General features: G+C 38.8%; 1 protein-coding gene across 1 annotated transcript in view; it reads left to right on the forward strand.

Moving 5' to 3' along the window:
- Nucleotides 1-13,139, forward strand: part of ANXA3 (annexin A3) — a 111,116-nt gene extending 97,977 nt beyond the window's left edge. Inside the window, exon 12 of the mRNA XM_042782241.1 lies at nucleotides 13,080-13,139. Coding sequence (XP_042638175.1) covers nucleotides 13,080-13,139 — 60 coding nt within the window. The remainder of the gene's footprint in view (nucleotides 1-13,079) is intronic.
- Nucleotides 13,140-13,368: the final 229 nt, after the last annotated feature.

Below are 13,368 nucleotides of genomic sequence, written 5' to 3' on the forward strand. Positions count from 1 at the left end.
CTGCTCTTCCCCCATTTCCACTCAAGTGGACCCAGGTGGTTATAAGTGAGCAGCATACAAGCCTACTACTTGCTGGCTTCCTTTAACTTTCAGTCCAGGAAGGGGTTTCTCTCATGGACCATGACTTTCCTGCCTCTATGTACCCAAAGCCTATCTGCTTGCTCAAAATTCAAAAAGTCAAACAGCCATTTCTCTCTCTCTCTCTCTCTATCTCTCTGTCTTGTCTGGAAATTTTCTTACTCAAATTCTGAGTGGGGCTCAGGTTTTCTATCTAAGCCCTCTATAATCTACAAATGGGGTTTGAAACAAAAGCCTGTGTTTCTTCTGTGCAAATTCTGTTTCTCCTTTTAACATATTCAATCAAGTATCAGCTGAAGGCAGACTCACACAGTATCTGTTATCCATACCCCGTAATCATTTCTAATGTACAACTAGGTAAGAGAACAAACAGCATCCATAGTTCAAGAGAAAGCATCCATAGTTCATTCAGATAAATACATAATCCTTTTTAAGACATTCCAGTTTCATCCTTTAACCTTGATGATCTTCCCATTCTGTGTATATGGCCTGGCCTTTGGCTGGGTATAACCAAAAGCCCTGGCCCCTGGAGGAATTCCTTTAATAGGTAACACCAACCAAAGTAACTACCTAATAATCCAAATTTCACTTCCCAGGCCCCTTCCTTCTTTCTTTTACAAAGTCCCATGCTTCAATGTGTCCGGAGCCACTGCAGTGAATTCCACTACTTCTGACACCAATTGCCAAAGGGGCAGGGAGGTGGCATCTTCTGACCTCCTCTAACCCCACAAGAGGAACACAGAATCACTATTAGTAGTCCAAGGCCTATCCCTGCAAGGCCAGACATGCTGCCTCCCTCTAGCCCTTTCATCAACCCTGACACCAACTGTTCCTCCTGCAGTCCCCATCACCTCTTTGCTGGGTTCAATAATTCACCGCAGTGACCACACAGAACTCACAGGTTATGGGGTTTATTAGGGAAGCAACAGGCTACAGTTCAAGGTCAGGAACACGCTCGGTCTCAGCCCTCAGTTGTCTCTCAGCCAACAGTCTCTCTGTCTCTCTCTCAGCAGTGCACATCTCTCAGTGTCTCCCTCAGAAGTGTGTGTCTCTTGCATCTCTCAGCAATGCTGAGTGTCTCTCAGCCAGCAGTGAGAGATTCCCCCTAGGAGGGCTCCTTTTGAGCCTGACAGAGTGGCCAAACTAACCAATCCCAACATCATAAATCTATACACCTGAGAGAGAGCGAACTTCCCAGAAAACTGCTTTGTGCTGCTCCCAACAGAAATACCCCAGGTGGATAACTTAACAATCAGGAGCTTCTCAGTTGCTCATGGCAAATTCCACCATGGAGTTTAAAAAGACTTATGGTTAGAAAAGCCACACTATGTAATTTACTACACTGCAGAAGTCTACTAATATTATCATGGAGTTGTCAATTTCCCCTTTCATACTGCTCAGTATTTGTTTCATGCATTTTGTTGCATTTCTTTTAGGTGAATATATATTTATAACTGTCATGTCTTCTTGTTAAAGTGATCCTTTTATTATTATTTAATGTCTTTTCTTATCTCTTATAATAGAATTTGATTTAAAGTCTATTTTACCTGATATCAGTATGGCTTTTTTTGTTTGGTAGTTTCACGGAATATTTTTCTCTATCTCTTTATTTTCAGTTATTTGTGTCTTATGTCTAAGATGTATTTCTTGTAAAGAACAAATGAATAGATCATATGTTTTTTAATCCATTCCAATACTGTCTGCTTTTTTCATGTGTTATTTAGACTATTTATATCTAAGATTATTTTTGAAAACTGTCTACCTCACTCATTTTGCTATTTATTTTTTTTAGTGTTTCCTATCTTCTTTTTTTTTGTCTATGTGGGTGCTTTCTTGTGATGAGCCTTTTTGCTAACTTCCTTCTTTTCTTGCGATGGTTTCTTCTTGGTATATTTCTTAATCGTTACCACATATCTTGTATTACACAACTTACAATTGCAATAATGTTTAACATATGAACAACAGTTAACTTGCAACATTAATATAATAAATCTATACTTATATGCTCCTCTCTTCCCCCATTTCTGTTGGTGTGTTTCCATTAATATCAATATACAACGTATATTTGATGTGTTTACTTTGCACTTATCTTATACACTTGATGTTGTGTCTTTTGTGAGATGTAATTATTGTGCTATTCCCTGAAAATTTATACTTAGTCCTTATATTGTTAGTCCCTATGTTGTTGCAGTTTTTAGAGATTTCTCTCATTTTTAATTTTTTTCTTGTATATAGAAATTACTATTTATTTAACACTCTTGCCTTTCCATTTGGAGTACTTCCTTGGGTAATACTTAGAGAGCTGGACTTCTTGTAGTTGTTAGGTGTCATCAAGTCATCTCTAATAGCGACCCTATGTACAGCAGAACAACACAATGCCCCAACTTGTGCCAGCCTCATGATTCTCGCTATACCTGAGCCCATCGTTGTAGCCACTGTGTCAATCCATCTCATTGTGGGCCTGCCCCTTTTTTTGTTGACCCTCCACTTTACCAAGCATGATATCACTCTCCAGGGAATGGTCCCTTCTTACAACGTGACCAAAGTAGGTGAGACGAAATATGGCCATTCTTGCTTCCAAAGAGCATTCCAGCTGCTCTTCTTTCAGAGTTGTTAGTTCTTTTAGCAGTCCATGGTACTTTCAGCAGTCTTTGCCAACACCACAACTCAAAAACATCGACTCTTCTTCAATCTTCCTTATTCATTGTCCGGCTCTCACATGGATACGAGACAATTGAAAATACTATGGCTTGTGTCAGGTGCACCTTAGTCTTCCAGGAGACATCTTTGTTCTTCACCACTTGAAAGAGGTCTTTTGCAGCAGATTTGCCCAATGCAATACGTCTTCAGATATCTTGACTAATGCTTCCATTGGCGTTGATTGTAGAACCTAGTAATATGTCTTTGACAACTTCAGTCTGTTCTCCATTTATCATGATGTTGCTTATTGGTCCAGTTGTGAGGATTTCTGTTTTCTTTATATTGAGCTGTGATCCATACTGCATACTGTAGTCTTCAGTCTTCATCAGTAAGTACTTCAAATCATCCTCAAAGTTGTGACATGAGTGTATTGCAAGTTGTTAGTGAGCCTTCCACCAATCCTGATGTCACATTCTTGTTCATATAGTGCAGCTTCTTGGATTATTCGCTCAACATACAAATTGATAAAGTATAGTGAAAGGATACAACTCTGATGCACTTCCTTCCTGATTTTAAACCATGCAGTATCCCCTTGTTCTGCTTGAATGACAGCCTCCTGGTCTATGAACAGGTTCCTCATGAGTACAATAAAGTGTTCTGGAGTTCCCATTGTTCTCAATGTTATCTATAATTTGTTATGATCCACACAATCAAATGCTTTTGCATAGTCAATAAAACATAAGTAAATGTCTTTCTGAAATTCTTTGCTTTCAGCCAAGATCCATCTGATATCAGCAATGATATCCATTGTTCTACATCCTCTTCCAGGTTGCATTTCTGGAAGCTCTCTGTCAATATACTGCTGCAACTGTTTTTGAATTATCTTCAGTAAGATTTTACTTATGTGCGGTATTAATGATATTGGTCAATAATTTCCACATCCTGTGGGATTGCCTTTCTTTGGAATTGGTACAAATATGGATCTTTTCCAGTCAGTTGGCCAGGTAGCTGTTTTCCAAATCTCTTGGCATAGCTGAATGAGTGCCTCCAGTGGGGCATCCATTTGTTGAAACATGTCAATGGGTATTCGATCAATTCTTGGAGCCTTGTTTGTTGCCAATTCCTTCAGTGCAGCTTTGACTTCTTCCTTCAATACCATTGGTTTTTGATCATATGCCACCTCATGAAATGGATGAACATCAACCAGTTCTTTTTGGTACAGTGACTCTGTGTATTCCTTCCATCTTCTTTTGATGTTTCCTATATCACTGAATATTTTGTCCATAGAATCTTTCAGTATTGCAACTCGAGGCTTAAATTTTTTCCTCTGTTCTTTGAACTTAAGAAATGCCAAGCATGTTCTTCCATCTTGGCTTTCCAACTCCATGACTTTGCACATTTCATTATAGTAATTGACTTTGCCTTCTGGAGCTGCTCTTTGAAATCTTCTGTTCAGCTCTTTTATCTGGTCATTTCTTCCATTTGCTTTTGCTACTTTCCATTCAAGGGCAAGTATCACAGTCTCTTCTGACATCTATTTTGGTCTTTTCTTCCTTTCCTGTCTTTTGAATGACATTTTGCTTTCTTCATGGATGATGTTCTTGATGTCATCCCACAATTCCTCTGGTTTTCGCTCACCGATGTTCAATGCATCAAATCCATTCTTCAGATGGTCGCTCAATTCAGGAGGGATATATTGAAGATCATGTTTTGACTCTCCAGGACTTCTTTTAATTGTCTTCAACTTCGACTTGAACTTGCATATGAGCACTTGATGATCTGTTTCACAGTCAGCTCCTGGTCTTGTTTTGGGTGAAGATATTGAGCTTCTTGCCAGACTAGTCTGATTCCTGTGTACTCTGTCTGATGAAGTCCATGTGTATAGCCACCATTTGTGTCATTGAAAAAAGGTATTTGCAATGAATAAGTCATTGGTCTTGCAAAATTCTATCATTCAATCTCCAGTGCTATTTCTATCACCAAGACCAAATTTTCCAACTACTGGTGATTCTTCTTTGTTTCCAACTATTGCATTCCAATCACCAGTGATAATCAGCACATCTTGACTGCATGTTTGGTGAATTTCAGACTGCAGAAGTTGGCAAAAATCTTCAATTTCCTCATCTTTGGCTTGGGTGGTTAGTGCATAAATTTGAATAATAGTAGTATTAACTGGCCTTCCTTGTAGAGGTATGGATCTTATCCTATCACTGACAGCATTATACTTCAGGCTAGATCTTGAAAAATTCTTTGTGATGATGAATGCCACACCATTCCTCCTCAATTTGTCATTGCAGTCATAGTAGATCATATGTTTGTTGGATTCGAAATGGACAAAACCAGTCCATTTTACCTCACTAATGCCTAGAATATCAATCTTTATGTGTTCTGTTTCATTTTTGACAACTTCCAAGTTTCCTAAATTCTTACTTTGTACATTCCATGTTTCAATTATTAATGAATGTTTGCAGATGTTTCTTCTCATGTTGAGTCATGCCCCACCAGCAAATGGAGGCCCCAAAAGCCCTACTTTATCCACATTGTTAAGGTTGGCTCTACTCTGATGAGGCAGCTCTTTCCCAGTCATATTTTGAGTGCCTTCCAACCTGAAAAGTTCATCTTCTGGCACTGTATCAGACAGTGTTTCAAGGGTATTCATAAAGTTTTCCAGTAATATATGAGACAGTGGTTCTTTGCTATTCATGAGGTTTTCACTGGCCAGTTCTTTGAGAAGTGGATGGCCTTTTCCTTTTTCCTAGTCCATCTCAGTCTAGAAGCTCTGCTGAACCCTGTCCACCATGGGCAACCCTGCTGATGTTTGAAACACTGATGGCAAAGCCTCCAGCCTCACTGCAACAGACAAGCCACCAGAGTATGACAAAGTGACAGACAAGTTCGTCTCCTTTAGCTGTTCCAAACTGCTCCACTCACTTCCTGGCCTTCCCTCTACCTGTTCTGGCCATCTCATGGCTCCCGCTTCCTGCCTGGGGCTCTCCTCTCCCTTGTTCCCACCATGGGCCTGGCTCCCACTTCCTGCCTGGGGCTCCCCTCAGGTCTGATGGTAGCTAATTCCCAGAGCTTCTGTTTGTTTTGGAATATCTTGATTACTTACTCACTTATGAATGACAGTTGGCTGAGTAAAAAAATTCTTGGTTAGCAATTGTTATATTTCAGTATTTTATATAAAAGTCACTCCATTGTCTTCTGGCCTCAAGAGTTTCTGGGGAGAAATCTTATTGATTCTATGGACATTCCTTGGTATGTTATATTGTGTTTTTTTACTTGCTGCTTTTAGAATTCTCTCCTTGTCTCTGATTTTCAGGAATCTTATTAGGATATGGTACAGAGTTGATCTTTTTGTGTCTCTTTTAATTGGGGTTTGTGTAGTTTCCTACCTTTGCAGGCTTTGTTTTCTATACAGATCTTGAAAATTCTCTCCGATTATCTCTTGGAAAATTGTTTCTATGCCTCTGTTATAGTCATAGTGCTCTGTGATTCCAGTAATTCTAATGTTAGATTTTTTTCTTTGAATTTACTCCTGGGTTTGTTTGCTTTTTTTTTTTTTTTTTATTCTCATTTCCTTTGAGACTTGACAAGTTCAATTATTTTATCTTCAAGTTCCTTTATGCTACTTTCTGCTTGCTTGACTCTATTGTTGACTGTTTCTCTTAGTTCTTCTAATTCAATTGTTTTATTCAGTGTCTGTTGTTCTCTTCTTTTTTTGTTTTTTGATGTTTTCAGTTTTGACATTGAGTCTCTTATTTTGTTCCTCCATTTGTTTCCTGATCTATACTAGTTTTTCTTTTGTGTGTGCTTTTTGCTTTATTTAAACATATTTAGCACCATAGCCTGAAAATTATCAGTTATTTTCATTATTCTGGCCTCAGTAGGAAAAATTTCCTCTTCATGTTTTGCTTCCAGCTAATCCTTCTTCTCATGTGATTTTGTGTGTTTTACTGCTTTTTGTTGAACTTGGGCCAGTTTGTTATTTCTTTTTTTTCTTTTACATTGTGTATTCTTGTTTTTGTGGGAAAACTTTCTGATTGGACCCCCTGTTCACACAAGCACCCAGCTGCCAGCCCAAAAGACTGGAGTTTATACCCACCAGACACTCTGTGGAACAAAGAAACCCTGTGGGGCAGCTCCGCTCTGCCTCATCAAGGTCAGCATATGCCTAGCATCAGCAGCCTTAGTATCTTCTTCTGAGAACTTTTATAGTTCTTGTATTTAAGTTTTTGTCAGTGTCAATTCAGGAGTTCTGGATGTTTGATCTCTGAAATTCAATATACATGCATGGGAGGCAGGATTAGTTACTTGCAGAAGCTGATGTTACTGGTATGATTCGATTTTCCTGTGGCAAAGGTAGGAGGCATTCTATTTCTTTCTGTAATGGGTGCCCTTGCCAGGCTCACTCACAGTTTCCTGCTGTGGGCCATTTTCCCTCTGTGTCACCCCATCAGTCTGAAGTATTGAAGTATTCCCCTTGCCTTGCTGCTCTTCCCAGTCCTAGAGCCCATAAGTCATAGGCCTCAGTGAGAGTTAACAGCTTTCTTTCACAGCATCACAGTCTCCCTTGTCCCCCTCCCAATTGCATAGCCCACAAACTCCCACAGCCACTTTGTGCCACTTTTAAAAAAAAAAAGCTGGGCTACAGCTTCCTCAGATTAACACTTTTTCTGTGTTCCATGTTTGAGTTGTTACCCAGCCCCATTCCAAAATGGCTGCATTGGGCAAGTACCCCTGATTTTGGTGGGTAGGTTCTCCCTGCTTCTATGCCATCACTGCTCTTCCTCTCCCCCACTTCTGGACTCACTTCTATTCTCCAACATTTCAGCTTCCATCTGTAGTGCTGGGATCTCAGTATGTGCTTATTTTTATTTGTTGCTTAGTGGATTAATTGCTTGAGGAGTAAATGAGAGCTTCTACTCACTTCTGCATCTTGCTTTATGTCCTCAGTGTAGTTTAAATATAAATATTGCTTAGTATGAACAAGACTTATGTATTTTTATGTTCTAAGTGCCACTGGTAGTTCTTTTTCTATGTTGTTGTTGTTGTTGTTATATGCCGTCAAGTCGGACCCAACTCATAGTGACCCCTCCTTGGGTTTCTGAGGCAGTATCACTATGGAAGTAGATTGGCCTCCCCCATTATTTTACTGGCTTTTTGTTCTGTATTGGTTAATTTCTAAGACTTCTTTTCATATAAGGCATATTAACCTTTTGTCTGATATAAGTTGTAAATATTTTTTCCCAGAACATTATTTGTTCATTAACTTAGCTTAAGGAATAGGTGGTCTCCAATTTACAATGCAGTTGTATTCTAATGACTCCATCATAAGTTAGTTCTTGTGTTGAATTCCTTCTTTTTTTTAGTTTTCATTATTACTGCCTTTTATTATAAGTATCTTTATAAATCTTATCTTTATTTGTGTTTCGGGGTTGAAAAGATTACATAAAAAGTCACAGATATATTTTAATATATAAAATATGCACAAATCATAACAAAATAGATGGTAATAAATGTGGTTTGTCATAACTAAAGTACAGTGTATGTTGGGGACTATCTGAGTTTGCTCATGCAAAAATTTTATATCGTTTAAATGAATTTGTCAGTCTTTTCTTGAAGGGTGTTTGGTGTTTTTCTTTCCCTTTTTTTTATTGTCCTTTGTCCTTCTATTACTCTGAATAAGACTGTTTCTAAAATTTCTTACATTTGCCTCCTTTCTGTTTTAAAGAATGAAACCAATTTTCACTCTTGTCAGTTCTCAGTTCATATGGGTATGCACATAGAAATCTCCAAATAAATTACAAATTATTTGAGTTAATAAGACTGGCAAATATTGTGTGATATATTGTAGCTCATGGTTGCAATAATAATAATCTCAACAGGAATATGACAACTAGTAAACAGTAAAGGATTGGTCTCAGACCTGCCCAACTGTTTTCCATTGAAGATTATTTTACTACCTCAGCTTTTGAGATCACGTGTGAAAGTCTCCATTAAATGAATGATAAGAGGGTGTTAGTCTAAGCTAGTTCTCTGGAGCTGAGGTTGTTGTGTGAGGTCATCTGACCCAACTACCAGGCCCACACTGGTTAGTAAAAAGATGTAGTCCTAGAATTGACTGTACAGATCTCCCACATTCAGTGTTGTGAGTATCTTTTCATTCTTCAGCCACTTCATCCACACTATGAAATGTCTGTGGAAAATCAACATAGGAGACAGGATGAGATGTAGAGCTAGGTGGATCTGAGTTACTGCAGAATTACTGAGGCTGCTGAGGCTGGAGATGAGAATGGGGAAGCAACCTGGGAGATATGACTTGGAAGGTGGTACAAAGCCAAGTGGGCAGCAACAGCCAAGCTGAGACACAAGATGTGTTCTCCCTGGGAGCTGAGGGTCCAAAGCCAGGCATGGAGTTGTCCCTGCTCAGATGCTCCAGTCCTGGCCAGTGGGGTTATTTATGCACTGGGAGGATCCTGGCAGCAACCTTCTCAGTCCCTTCAGAGACTGGAGTGTGGCCTCATGTGAAGGTGCTACATGGCCACTAGGGAGCCTTGGTTTGCATTCCAGCCTCACAAGGAGCAGCTGGAGGCTTCCCTGTTGTACAACTCATGGAAGCCACCCTCAACCAGCACTAAATGTTGGCCTAGGACTTTCTGCAACATCTTAAGAATATTCCCTCCTAAACCAAACCCAAACCAAACTCACTGCCGACGAGTTGAATCCAATTCATAGCCCCTCCTTGTGTTTCCAAGGCGGTATCTCTACGGAAGTAGATCTCTCAGTCTTCCCTCCACAAATAGTTTCTGAATGCATGCATGAATGAATGAATGAAGAAAGATTAGTCAACTAGATCTGTCTACCAAAAAAAACTATATATATAGACCCAAGCATTTGTTCTTGCACAAAACTGCTGCAGAAAGAGATGCACACATAAGGCAATGAAGTGAAATAGGGAACTTACTCAAAAAGGCAACTCTCAGATTTTCCCTGTGGCTTAGCACATATTTGGTCAACTGCTCACACTCAATTCTATTTGAATTGATCCTGGCACATTACAATAGCTTCAATCATCAGAGAAAGATTTAATAACATTAACCATATTGTACTTACTAAGGCAGAAAGTAGACTCATATATTTTATAAAGATTGTCAGTAACAAGATTGAAACACAAAAAGGGCTTTTGGTTTACCCTCCGCAAACCAGAAAATTAAATTAACTAGAAGCTCTCTGTCCCTCAGTGGTCTGGATAATTGAGGCTTATTGTATTAGAAAACATTTAAACTATGTGTATTTTAATAGAATTGAAAAATCCATTGCTGGAGAGTTTCATTTGTAATTTGAAGCAATATAAGATTTCTTCATTTCTACCACCTAACCTGCATTATTAAGTCATATTATTTTGTGTTTGCTACTGATGAATGAGGTCTTGTCAGACAGTTAAATTTCATTCATTTAGGGGATAGAGATTCATTTTGTACATGATCCTGGCCTTTGGTTCTGTCTTCATCTTTCTTCTGCCTATTGTTTAAGGATTTTACTGCTCATTAACACCTTTTGCTAGTGACTATTGGTGGGGAGGAGAAGAGAGGGGGAAAAAAGAGAAGTGAAAAAACAAATGTGTCTCTCCAATTACTTAATAAGATATTAATGGAATATTTGAATATAACTACATTTTTTGTAGATTTCTCTGATCAAATAATTAAGCACCTATTTAAGAAATAATTACCATAATTCCAGGCTCTTTAATGGAAAGTTACTCTCCATGAAATCAAAATCTATGTGGACACTTGAAGTGGGCATAAATAAAATAATGAAAGGATGATAATCTGAAACAGTGGGAGCTCTGATAGTGTAGTGCCTAAGGCATCTGACTGGTAACCAGAAGGCTGGCAGTTCAAACCCACCAGCCACTCCCTGGAAGGAAGATTGGGCAATCTACTTCCATAGAGATACTGCCTCGGAAACCCAAAGAGGAGTTGCTATAAGTCAGTTTGACTCGACAGCAGTGAGTCTGTTTTTTGGACTGTGAAACAATATATTAAATACTAGGATATGAGGCAGAGAGCAGTGACATCAAAAGAGTTAGTGTCCCCCAGTGCAATAGCTCATGGTGTCACCAACCACTGACATGGCCTTCTTCCCATACCAGATCATACAGAATCCTTAGTATTATTTATTATCAATTTTAACCATAGAATAATATGTAAAAATAATATGGAGTAATATGTGATATTCATCTGTCAGTTTGTTGTATTGTGGTGGTTTGTGTGTTGTTCTGATGCTGGAAACTATGCCACTGGTACTTGAAATACTAGTAGGGTGTCTCCCATAGTGGGCTGTTTCCAGTGGAGCTGCCAGACTAACACAAACTAGGAGGAATGACCTGGCAATCTATTGCTAAAAAAAAATGTGGCCAGTGAGAATCTTATAAATAACAGTGGAGCATTGAATTAGTGTCAGAAGATGAGCCCCTTAGGTTAGAAGGTACCCAAAATATGACTAGAGAAGAGCTGCCTACTGAAGGTAGAGTTGATCTTAATGAAATGATGGAAAAAATCCTTTGGGACCTTCATTTGCTGATGTGATATAACTCAAACTGAGAAGAACAGCTGCAAACATCCATTAATAATCAGAAAGTGGAATGTATGAATCTAGGAAAATTAGAAGTTGTCAAAATTGAAATGGAATGCATAAAGATTGATATCCTATGCATTACTGAGCTGAAATGAACTGGTATTGTCCATTTTAATCAGGCAGTCATGTGGTCTACTATGCTGGGGATGACAAACTGAAAAGAGATGGTGTAAAAAATAATTGTGGTACTTGTTGCATAGAAATATTGTAAGGACTGAAATCGTTAATACACATTTCAAACCCAATGCTTTCAAGTCAATTCTGACTCGTGGTGACCCCACACATCACACAATTATAGCGACCCCTCCTTGGGTTTCTGAGGCAGTATCACTACAGAAGTAGATTGCCCCATCTTCCTTCCGAGGAGTGGCTAGTGGGTTTGAACCACCAGCCCTTTGGTTAGCAGTCAAGTGCCTTAGGCACTACGCTACCAGAGCTCCCACATCACACAATAGAATGTTTTATAAAGCGTTCAATGGATGTAATCTTATGAAAGAAGTTTGCCAGACTTTTCTTCCACAGTGCTGCTGGATACATTCCAACTGCCAACGTCAGTAGCCAAGAGCAAATCGTATATACAGACTGGAGTGCATAATTAAGAAGGGCACAGGAAGGGGGTGTCAAAGAGAAGAGAGAGGAACAGAGTGGGTTAGGGTTGGGGAAGGTAATTGGGGAGTGAAACCAAATGTGCACAAACTGTTGAATGTAAAACAAATTCTGCTCTGTGAATTTGTACCCAAAGCATAATAATAATAATTATATATGTTTTCATAATAATAAATGTTAATTAATTTAATAATAACTATATGTTTTAAAGTTTTGTTAAACATTATTATTATATAATTAATGTAATATTAGTTTTTTAACACAAATTGAAATTTAATTGCAATATATCAGGAAGTCTTTAAATATGATGCTTTGTAAAGGAGAGGCCAGGCTGGAACATAATTATACTCAGTGAATGAATATAATGAATGATCCACCACCCATCTGTCAGTTTGTTGCACTGTGGTGGCTTGCATGTTGCTGTAATGATGAAAGGTGTGCCGTCAGTGTTTCAAATACAGTGGGGTCAATCTGGGTGGACAGGTTTCAGTAGAGCTTCCAGACTAAGACTAGGGAGAAAGGCCTGGTGATCTACTTCTCAAAATAGCTAGTGAAAAACACATGGATTACTACAGAAAAATGTCTAATATAGTGCTACAAGATGAGGCCCCTACATTGGGCTTACTCATTGCCATTTAGTCAGTTCCAACTCATAGCAACTCCCGTAAGGTTTCCAAGGCTGTAAATCTTTATGGAAGCAGACTGCTCCACATCTTTCTTCCATGGAGCAGCTAGTAGGTTTGAACCACTGATCTTTTGGTTAGCAGCCAAATGTCTTAACCACTGTATCATCAGAGCTCCTTCCCTATTCTAGAAGGCACTCAAAATACACAGTCACCACAGCAGTGGACTTGAGCATACCAATGATTGCAAAGAAGGCATGGGACTGGGCAGTGTTTCATTTTGTTGAACAGTGGGTTGCCATGAGCCAGAGCTGATTTGATGGCTACTAACAACAATATGGATGAATGATGGTATTAGAGGTGTGTTTTATGAAATGGTACAGGTCATGAGTATCACACAGTAGTGAAGTCCCTAGTGCTATGGGAGTTGATACATTTATGGCCCTTCATTATTAATGCTGTATCTGTTCTTCTCTTCATTGTCCTTTGCAGTCGGATACTTCTGGAAACTATGAAATCACACTTCTAAAGATCTGTGGAGGAGATGACTGAATCAAGAAGATAATCTCCAAAGGTCACCTGCTTCCATAGTGGTCTTTCCCACCAGCTACATTTCCTTCCTTCTCAGAGTACTAAAAAGTTTATATATGTAAGCAGCAACTTGTTTTCCTAACAGCAATTTTCATTGTCTCATAACAATAACAAAAAGTGAGTATTTTAGAGCACCTCATTCATAATGTAGTAGTTTCTAAATGAAATTTTGAAATAGTATTAAAATTTC

Source organism: Orycteropus afer, unplaced genomic scaffold (genome assembly GCF_000298275.1).
Source record: "Orycteropus afer afer isolate SDZICR_OR568_19922 unplaced genomic scaffold, OryAfe1.0 scaffold00270, whole genome shotgun sequence".
In the NCBI taxonomy this organism is placed as follows: domain Eukaryota; kingdom Metazoa; phylum Chordata; class Mammalia; order Tubulidentata; family Orycteropodidae; genus Orycteropus; species Orycteropus afer.